The following is a 10,658-nucleotide window of genomic DNA, read 5'->3' as shown; positions in this document are numbered from 1 at the left end:
GCCATGTGGGAGTGTCCAGTGCCTTAACCACCACGCCACCTGCTGGTCCCAATTATACAAATAAATATTTCTTTAAAAATTTTTATTTATTATCTTTTAACTTGCTATAGGGCATGTGTGCTCACCAGAAAGAGATAGAGTGAGAGAGAGAAAGAGAGAGAGAAGGGAAAGTGAGAAAGCAAGCTGCTAGGTCCAAGACTCAAACTACGGTCGATCATGTGGAAATACAGCATCCTAACCACCACACCACCTGCTGGTCCCAAGTCTCATAGTTTTTAAGTGACTTGACTAATAACCTTTATCACTAGATGGATGCTTTATACAGGAATAAACTGCTGCAGGAGCCCATTCATTTAATTTGAAGCAGCACGGACCATAAGACCTTACTGCAATGATCGAAATGTTCTATGCCTGCACTGTCCAACATGGAAGCCAGCAGCCGTGTGGTGACTGAGCACTTAAAATGTGGCTAGTGCAACCAAGGGTCAGGGTTTTCCCCAGATAAACCACCTGTGTTCACTTTCTGCTTTCATCTATGTGCCTCTCACCAGGATGTCTAAGAGGCACCTCAAAACTGCAATTGCCTCCAAAAAGTTCACTCCCAACTCCCTCACAGGTCCTACTTCAGAGGCACCAGCCCTTACAGCAAGTCCTCAAGCCAGGATCAACGTTACCATTCCAATTAATCTCCAAGTTATGCTAACTTGGAGTTTCTTTGTCCAAAAAAACTGCTTCACACTTCTGAGTTTACCAGAGTGCGAAAAAGCCTGACGGGAACTCCTACAGCACTGATGTGGCACAGCTCAAACTGCGTTAGCTTCTACTATATCTGCCAAACTCAAAGACATGAGGCTGGTTTTGTGTTTGAGTACCACCAAATGGTAAAGGTTGGTATTCTGAGGCCTTATAACTACAAACATTTCAATGGGTATTTGCCAATAAAGAAATGAACTGACTAAGTTCTGTGAGGGCCAGCCTTGGGGCACAGTGGTTAAGGGCTGTGTGGAGGGAGCTGGATCCCCACAAGGTTCACTACAGTTCAAAATCTGGCACTGGTAGTTTCAAAAACAGCATGTATATGTGTGTGCCTAAAATCCTGATGGGGGGGGGTGGCCAGCAGGTAGTATAGTGGTTAAGGTGCTGGATTCTCCAACATGGTTCAAGCCCTGGACCCAGTGGCTGGAAAATCATGCTGGGCACGTGTGTGTACATGCCTAAAATTCCAAGAGGAAAAATGGAGGAGAAGGGATTGCAGTGGGGCCTTCATTCCAAGGGATGATTCCTCACTTTCCCTCTCTCTCTGGTGAACACATGTGCCTGCCCTATGGCGAAAACCTTAAAAAACATCCTGGCCTGAGTCTGTTCCAACTCCTCCTAGGAAATCTAGTCAAATGACATATAGCCATCAAATAAATACATAAGTAAATAAATAAATAAAGTTAAATGAAAAATAATTTTAAAAAAAATCTTGATGGGACAGAGAAATGGAGGAAAGGGGATTGTGGTGTGGTAACATCCACTTGGGGATGTGTGTACATTCTTTCTCCCTCCCTCTCTGTGAGTCATCCATGAGCACTCTGGCAATACAAAGGAAAAAATAGTTCCCGTGAGTTTTCGTGGGCCTCTGTCACTGCAGGTGCAGTCACTCCCCTGGAAAGCCTTTGCCTAGTGCCTTAGCCCCAGGAACAATTTACTCCCTCTCTTTAAACTCCAAAGGTCTATGGCTTGTCTTCTCGATTAGTCTTTGTTTTTTATTTTTTTTTCTGTTTTCTTTTTTGTTTAAGAATTATTCATTTTATTTATTCATTCATTTATTTTAATTTGACCAGAGAGAGAGAGAAAGCAAGAAAGCAAGCCATCAGGTCTGGGACTCGAACCATAGTTGGCCATATGGGAGTGTCCAGTGCCTTGACCACCATGCCACCTGCTGGTCCCCCCACCTAGTCTCTGTGCTACCAAAGGATGAGGGTCCCTACATACACATTTTTGTATTCTCAGAGCCTTAGTACTATACATCACAGGTGCTCAATAAAACAGAAGACAAACCTATAGCATACCTGACTTCTTTGTATTCTGCTCCTCAACAAATTTTCTCTGTTCCTTCTGAAAATCTCCTATAATTGTCTGTTAAAAATACAAAAAGTCAAATTAAGCTGGAAAGTTTATTACTAGGTAAGAACTACATTCAAGATTTTTAAAAATATTTATTTATTTAATTTCATTTGTTATTATTATTTTTTTAACTTGACCAGAGAGAGAGAGAAAGGGAAAGTGAGAAAGCGAGCCACCAGGTCCAGGACTCAAACCGTGGTCGGCCATGTGGGAATACAGCACTTTTAACCACCATGCCTCCTGCCAGCCCTACATTCAAGATTTTAAAAGTCTATTTGAGACTATTTTATTCCTTTCATTTGAATAAAAAGGCTCAGAAAAGTGATACCCCCTCATTTCCCTAACAAAAGCAGATCTTTAGTTTTGAAATGTTACATATAAAACCTCCTTTATGACACACTGTCTCTTTAATCATAAAAGTAAAATGATTTAAAAACTGGATTTTTGTGGCCAGCAAATGGCATAGCGGTTACATTGCTGAACTTCCACATGGCCGATCACGGTTCAAGCTCCAGACCCAGTGGCTTCAGAATCATGCCAAGCGTGTGTGCATTTGTGTCCAAGATCCCGGGAAGAGAATGGAGAAGAGATTGGGGCATGGCCATCCACCCCTACGGGATGATTTCTCACTTTCCCTCTCACTGTCTCTGTCCTCCCACCCCTATCAGGGCACACACCCTAAGACAAAAACCTATACAAATAAAAACCCCAAAACAAAAAAACTGAACTTTGTGTTGTTCTATGAATAAAAGACAGGTTAAATGTCATGAGAACAAATAACATACATAACAATAATATTTAAATAACAGTATAGCCAAGGTTTAATTGATGATCTCCTTAGTTCAAATAATTACCAACATAAATGAAATTCCCCAGGCCCACACCTAGCACTGTCTAAAACAAACTGATTCCTTGTCTTTTTTTTTTTTTAAGAAGTTTTTGAAATAGGATGTGTGTGCTCAATGGAGAGAGAGACCAGACAGAGACAGTGAAAGTGAGCAGTTACCTCCCCAGGAGGATGGCCACACCATGGATCCCTTCTTCATTCTCCTCCTGGGATCTTGGGCACACATACCTATGTCCCAGCTTGATTTTCAAGCTACGGGGTCCTGGATTTGAACCAGAGTAGGCCATGTGGGAGTCCAGCCATGTGACTACTATGCCATGTGCTGGTCCCATTCCTTGTCTTAAAAAGGGAGTTGAAGAGACTTTAAAAACTTAACTAAAGGGGCCAGCAGGTGGCATGGTGGTTAAGGGTGCTGGAATCCCACATGGCTGACTGTGGTTTGAGTCTTGGACCTGGTGGTTTGTTTTCTCACTTTCCCTCTCTCTCTGTCCCTCTCTGGCCAAATTAAAATAAATAAGTAAATAAATAATGTTAAATAAAATAATTATTAAAAAAACTTAACCAAATAATGCAAAGGCATAAATATATCCTGAATTAAAGTTTAAAATTAAACTCAACATAAAAAGTTTAGTATAACCCCCAAAGTATCAATCTATTTCAGAGTATATTAAAATACACATTATTCAAATCAAGTAATTTTTTTTTTGGGGGGGGAGAGATTTTTGCTATAGGGCAAGTATGCTCGCCAGAAAGACAGAGAGAAACAGAGAGACAGAAAGCAAGAAATCACCCCCTGGGGGGATGGCCACACCGCAATCCCTTCTCTTCATTCTCCTCTCGGGATCTTGGGCACGCACGCACATTTGCACAGCTTGAATTTAAGCCACCAGGTCCAGGACTTGAACTGCAGTCAACTATATGGGAGTCCAGTGACATAGCCATTACGTCAACTGCTGGTCCCTTTTTTTTAGGATAGATTTTTGCTATAGAGTACGTGTGCTCACTGGAGAGACAGAGACAGAAAGTAAGATATCACTCCCCATGGGGGGTGGCCTTGCCACAGTCACTTCTCCTCCAGTCTCCTCTCAGGATTTTGGGCACACACACACACATGTGCCCAATGTGAGTTTTAAGTCACTGGGTCTGGAACTCAAACTGCGGTCAACTACGTGGGAGTCCAGAAACATAACCACTATACCATCTGCTGGTCCCTTAAATCAAGTAATTTTTCTTCTTTTTCTTTTTGAAGAATTATTTTGTTTATTGTTATTTATTTATTTATTCATTTACTTTAATTTGACCAGAAAGGAACAGAGTGAGAGTGAGAGAGAGAGAGAGAGAGAGAGAGAGAGAAAGCGAGAAAGCAAGCCACCAGGTCAGGAATTCAAACCACAGTTGGCCATGTGGGAGTCCAGCGTCCTTAACCACCAGGCCACCTGCCGCCTTGTAAACTTTCTTTTTAAAAGGGTTTTGCCTTAGGGCGTGTGTACTTGTGAGAGAGAAACAGACAGTGAGAGGGAAGGTGAGAAATCACTCTCAGGGGGGATGGCCATGTTGCAATCCTTTTTACTCCATTCTCCTCCTGGAATCTTGGGCATGCATGCACATGCACCTGGTGAGTTTCAAACCACCATGTCCAGGACTGGAACCACAGTTGGCCATGTGAGAGTTCAGCAATGTAGCTGCTATGCCATCTGCTGGTCCCTAAATTAAGTAACTTATGTCATAGCTACTTGTTATACAAAGAGGAGAAAAATCAAGAATCTCAACAAGATAATTTTGTTGGAGCATTATAATAATCTAGTTAGATTAAAAAAAATTTCTTGGGGCCAGCAGGTGATGTGGTAGATAAGGCACTAGACTCTCACATGGCTGACCACAGTTCAAGTCCCAGGCTGGGCAGTTTGAAAATCAAGACAAATAAATAAATGTTTATGGGGCCAACAGATGGTGTAGTCGTTTCTTCACTGGACTCCCACATGGCCGACCATGGTTTGAGTCTTGGACCCAGTGGCTTCAAAATTATGCCAGGCACGTGTGCTTATGTGCCCATGATCCCAGGAGGAGACTGGAAGAGAAGGTGTTGCACCATGGTCATCCTCCTGGAGGGGGGTGATTTCTCACTTTCCCTCTCACTATCTCCGTCTATCTCTTTCTGGTGAGTACACATGCCCTAAAGGCAAAAACCTCTTAAAAAATAAAAAGTTCTTAAGAGCCAGCAGGTGGTGTAGTTGTTAAGGTGTTGGATTCCCACATGGCTGACTGTAGTTCAAATTTTGGACCTGGTGGCTAAAATCATGCTGGGCACACGTGTGTGTATGCCCAAAATCCCGAGAGGAAAATGGAGAAGGGATTGCAGCATGGCCATCCGCCCAGGGGTGATTTCTCGCTTTTCCCTGTCTCTGATGAGCGCATGTGTCCTATGGTGAAAACCTAAAAAATAAAAAGTTCTTAAGCGATCACTTTGTTAGTTGCTAACTAATTTAATCAATTTCTACTTCCGAAAGGTATTTAAACGTACCTTATCGATGATGTCATCTATTTTTCCTTCTTCTACGGATTTCTTTATCGTTTGTGCTGTCTCAGCAACTGATTCAGTTATCCTTTTGGTGGCCGCACTTGCAAAGTTAAACAGATAGTCTGTAAAGAACAGAAGGAGTCCATTTGCCATTCAAGTACAATGCTGAATATATTTGGGATTTTTCCCTTAAAGAGATCTTGTAAGAATTAAAAATAATAGAGCAAATCCTTCATTAATTAAAGAAGGAAGGAGAAGCACAGCCACTTTCTTGGTGGCCTGGCCATCCGCACTGGGCCTTTACTCAGCTCTTTCAAAGACCATTAGCATACTGTCCCCAGTAAGCTGTTTTAAACTTTTCTTGCCCTTCTCAAATCTCTAATTCTGATTTATCTCAGTAAATAATCTCTCCTACTCCACAAAACCCAACAACGCTCCTTTATCCTTTCTTTCCTTTTTGGACCCCAAGTACCACACCTTTATTTTCTCTTCCTTCCCTTCTGTCCGAAGAAGGGAAAACAAGTCCTTTCCTTCTCAGATTAACTCATTCTATGATAAATCTGGGGGAATTATTTTAGAGAATTATTTATTCAATTTTATCATTTTAAAAAAAATTTGCTACAGGGCACATGTGTTCACCAGAAGGGGTGGAGGGGGAAGAGAGAGAGGGGGGAGAGGGAGACAGAGAGAGAGAGAGAGCGAGCACGTGTGCGCAAGCTGCCAGGTCTGGTGCTTGAACCATAGTTGGCCATGTGGGAGTTGAGCACCCCAACCATCACACTACCTGCCAGCCCCAAGCTAGGGAAAAAATTTTTAAATGGATTTTCCCATTAAAAAAAATAAACAATTTACTATTTTTTTCAATTTATTATTATTTTTTAATTTCACCAGAGAGAGACAGAGAGAGAAAGGGAAAGTGAGAAAGCAAGCCATCAGGTCTGAGACTTCAGCCATGTGGAAGTCCAGCACCCTCAACCACCATGCCACTTGCCGCCCCCCCCCATTTTTTTTTAGAATTATATTATTTAATTGTATTTATTTAATCATTCATTTTAATTTGACCAGAGAAGCATAGAGTAAAAGAGAGAGAGAGAGAAAGTCAGAATGCAAGCCACCAGGTCCAGGACTTAAACTGTGGTCAGCCATGTGGGAGTCCAGTGCCCTTAACCACCACACCACCTGCCAACCCCGTGGGGGAATTTCTAATAAACAGAAATCCTGGCAAATCCTAATAGAAATACAAATCCTTTCGGGACCAGCAGTTAGTGTAATGGCTATGTTGCTGGACTCCCACGTAGTCGACTGTGGTCCGAGTCCCGGACCCGGTGGCTTAAACTCATGCCGGGTGCGTGTGCGTGCGTGCCCAAGATGCTGAGAGAAAGGCAGAGAAGGGACTGTGGCGTGGCCATTCCTCCTGGGGGGTGATTTTTCGTCTGGTTTTTTTTTTTTTTTTTTCCTCACTTTCTGTCTTTCTCTGTCTTTCTGGCGAGTGCACGTGCCCTATAGCAAAAACCTCTCAAAAGAAAAAAAAAAGAATAAAAAGAAATACAAGTCCCTTTAAACCAGTAATACGGAGCAAATATATAGAACAAGTTAAAACTGGAACACACAACTTACACCTTTACAAAACACAACGTAAGCTCTCCGGAAGACTTGAAAGACACATGTGTCAGGCTCCACTGCACTATCAATAGAGGCCCATCTGTAGACACCTATCATTTCAAAGTTCACACTGCAGAATCCGGGTTGTAGGAGGAGACCCAAGACAGGTCTTGCAACTGTACCTGATGGAACATGCTCCTTGCAACCCACTCCTCAGGCAACTGGCCTCCTCATCTCAAAGGGAATATTCAGGCTAACAGGTCAAGCTTGCCTCTGTTTTTAGCACCTGTTGAAGGGCAGGAAGGGTCTCCGACAGAATGGCAGTGGGAGCTTGGCACCTCTGATTATACTCATTCTGTGGGTGGTATCTCTCCAGGGAGTCAGGCAGCTTGTATGGGCATCTGGGAACATGCAGTCCCACCTCCTTTACCATTAGACAGTCTTTCTCCTATTGTGTCTGATTTTATCTGCTGACCACCTCAACGCCCTGTTCTGACCGTAGCACAGGACGATCTCTGGATTTGTTCTCCCCTTCCTCCCCACTCTGTCTGCATCCATTTGACCACACAGAGATTATTTAGTACTTTCAAGGATGCCTCAAATATGTTCTTCTTTGGTTTGAAACACTTTTATCCGCCTTCCCTTTATCTGTCTAACTCTCAACAGCCCCTGGGTCTCTTCTCCTTGGGAAATGTTCTCTGGCTCCCTGACTAGAGTAGGTACTCCTGAAATGTGTTCTCTAAGCATTTGCTTAGCCTGGTCAACAATAGACAGGACGCTACCGATTTTTTGGTGAATGTCTTCTCAGTCAGACTGAAGGCCAGCTCTAAGCCCCGTCAGGGCAGGAACTGAGGTTGTCTGACTCACCATTTTATCCCCAGTGGGGACCAATAAGCACTAGTTGAATGGAGAATGGGGAGTAACATAATAAAGGTTAAGCTTTAGGAAAATCACTCATGTCTTTGGTTATGACTAATCCATATACACAGAGTGGTAAGATGAAATGGGTAGCAGTCACACTTTTTTATAAAACTATTCTTTGGAGAGGGCTGGCAAGTGGTGAGGAGGTTAAGGGCACTGGACTCCCACATGGCCAATCAAGGTTCGAGTCCCAGACTCAGTGGCTTGCCTTCTCACTTTCCCTCTCTTTCTCTGTCCCTCTCTGGTAAAATTTAAAAGATTAAAAATAAAAAGTAAGATAATTCTTAAAAACAAACAGACCTGGTGGCTTGCTTTCTCACTTCCCTCTACCCCCTTCTCTCTCTCTGTCCCTCTCTTGTCACATTAAGAGTAGAATAAATAAAGTTCAATAAAGTAATTATTAACTTGAACAGCAGTCGGCCATGTGGGAGTCCAGGGCCCTCAACCACCATGCCAACTGCTGGCCCCATTTAGCTATTTTTGACAGGCCATGATTTGCAATCCTACAGCAACTAAGATCACAGAGCACCTGGTATTTTCAGGTCGCCCAGGATCTGAACCTGGAGCCTATCCATATGGCTGACCCAAGTCCCCAAATTTTAATTTTATTTTAGGTCTTTTCCATAGGGCATGTACACTCTCCAGAGAGAGAGAGAGAGAGTAATCACTCCCCAGTGGGGATGGCCATGCTGTAATCCCTTTTCTTGTCAGAATTTTGGGCACACACACACAAGTGCCTGGTGTCATTTTCAAGCCATTGGGTATGGAACTCAAACCATGATTAGCTTAGTGGGAACCCAGAGCCTTAGCCACCGTACCACCTGCTGACTCAAACCCTCAGGTTTTTTTTTTTTTTAAAGAATGAGTTAATTGTATTTATTTATTCATTTATTTTAATTCAATCAAAGTCACACACACACACACACACACACACACACACACACACACACACACACAGAGAGAGAGGGAAAATGAGAAAGCAAGCCACCAGGTCCAGGACATGAACCATGGTCAGCCATGTGGGAGTCTAGTGCCTTAACCACCACACCACCTGCTGGTTCCCCCAAACCCTCAGTTTTAAGAAGTCACTTTTAATACTCCCCTAGCTCTCTATTTTCTGTGAAATCAAGTAAACAAGTGATTCCTTGCCTTTCATAACTTATTCCCACTTTCATCTCTCCCAACTACCTAATACAGACTCTGCTACAGTCAAATTCATCTCCTCACCTCTCCTGAGTATTCCAAGCTCATTCTTTGTTTCCTACATGGGAAAGAGCCATTACCTTTTCAGTGATTTTTATTGCATAGCACTGAAGTTTGATTTCTCTTGTGCACTATTTGAGGCCCTTAGGTTGAGATTATGTACTGTCATGATTTGAAAGTATGTCTGTTTTCTCTGCCCCTCCATCCTACAATACACTCTCTGAAGGTTAAGTCTCTTTTCATTCAAATGTGTTTCTTTATTCTCAGGTTTCTCTCCTCCCTTACTGTCCTCTACTTGTCCTTTAGCGGATTCCTAAAAAAATGCTTGCTAAGGGACCAGCAGATGGTGTAATGATTACATCATGGACTCCCACATGGCCAACTACGGTTTGAGTCCAAGACCTGGTAGCTTGAAACTCACCTTGGGTACATGTGCGTGCATGCCCCAAATTTCAAGAGAATGGAGGGGAAGGAATTGTGGCATGATCATCCCCTCTGGGGGGTGATTTTTCACTTTCTGTCTCTCTCTGGCAATCGCCCTACAGCAAAAACTTTCTCAAAAAAAAAAAAAAAGCTTGCCAAAGTCAATATCTACCTTTGCTGCAGTTCTCTCACTTTTAGTACTAGTCCTTAGGACCCATGTCCTCAGATACGCTTTCTTTGATTACATAAATGTGTCAAAGTCTCTCCAGGATCAGAATCACTACAGCATGTGTTTATATTTTTCATACCTATTATTTTCTCACCTCCCTAGACAGTAAATCTGGAAAGAACGTGGGCTTTGAAATGATATCTAGGTTCAAAGGTCCAAATTCCACTTCTATCACTTACTCTCAGTGTAACTTCGGCTCAGTATTTTTGGGTTTGTTCCCCAACCCGGAGGGTGGGGTGTGTGGGGGGGTGTGAGGGGTGTTTTACAGGTGAAATGAGAAAGCCTTCCTAAAACAGTACTGCAACACTGCAACTTGCATATAGCAGACAACTGGCCGCTCCTTTCCTGTCCTAAGAAGAAAGGTCTCATTGCAACAAAAAAGAAGAGACCATAATGGACGCATTCAGTAGCTGTCAATTTATTTCGGACAACACATTTTACCCGAAGGGTAAAAAGATACTTTCAAGAAACTCAAGGCCATCATCAATGTTCCCTGCCTCGGGGTGAGGGGGTGGGGGGGTAGTGAAAGTTGGCTGAACTTTAAAAAAAAAAAAAATTCCTTGTGAACCCGAGGACATCGGGCCCCATCGCTTTACTGCGATCTTGCTTCCAATGTTTACAAACTTTCCAGAGTGACATGTCACCAGGAACTTCAGGGACAGGACCTGACTGCTAGATGAAGCTTCGGCCTTGCTCAGATCGTCCCCAATATTCCGTCCTGGAGAGGACGGACAGACACACCTTCCTCCCCTTCCTCCTCCCTACCGCTCCCCCACCCCACCTGCCCTTCCGGCCTGAGCCCT

General features: G+C 43.1%; 1 protein-coding gene across 1 annotated transcript in view; it reads right to left on the bottom strand.

Annotated features, from left to right (window-relative positions):
• The window catches only part of SYAP1 (synapse associated protein 1), a 60,788-nt gene that overhangs the window by 23,835 nt on the left and 26,295 nt on the right, over positions 1 to 10,658 (bottom strand). The window contains exons 4-5 of the mRNA XM_014591373.2: positions 5,481 to 5,599; positions 2,058 to 2,124 (exon numbers count right to left, since the gene is read on the bottom strand). Coding sequence (XP_014446859.2) covers positions 2,058 to 2,124; positions 5,481 to 5,599 — 186 coding nt within the window. The remainder of the gene's footprint in view (positions 1 to 2,057; positions 2,125 to 5,480; positions 5,600 to 10,658) is intronic.

This window comes from Tupaia chinensis, unplaced genomic scaffold, assembly GCF_000334495.1.
Source record: "Tupaia chinensis unplaced genomic scaffold, TupChi_1.0 Scaffold000567_1, whole genome shotgun sequence".
In the NCBI taxonomy this organism is placed as follows: Eukaryota; Metazoa; Chordata; class Mammalia; order Scandentia; family Tupaiidae; genus Tupaia; species Tupaia belangeri.
This window is presented reverse-complemented; position numbering and strand designations above follow the sequence as displayed.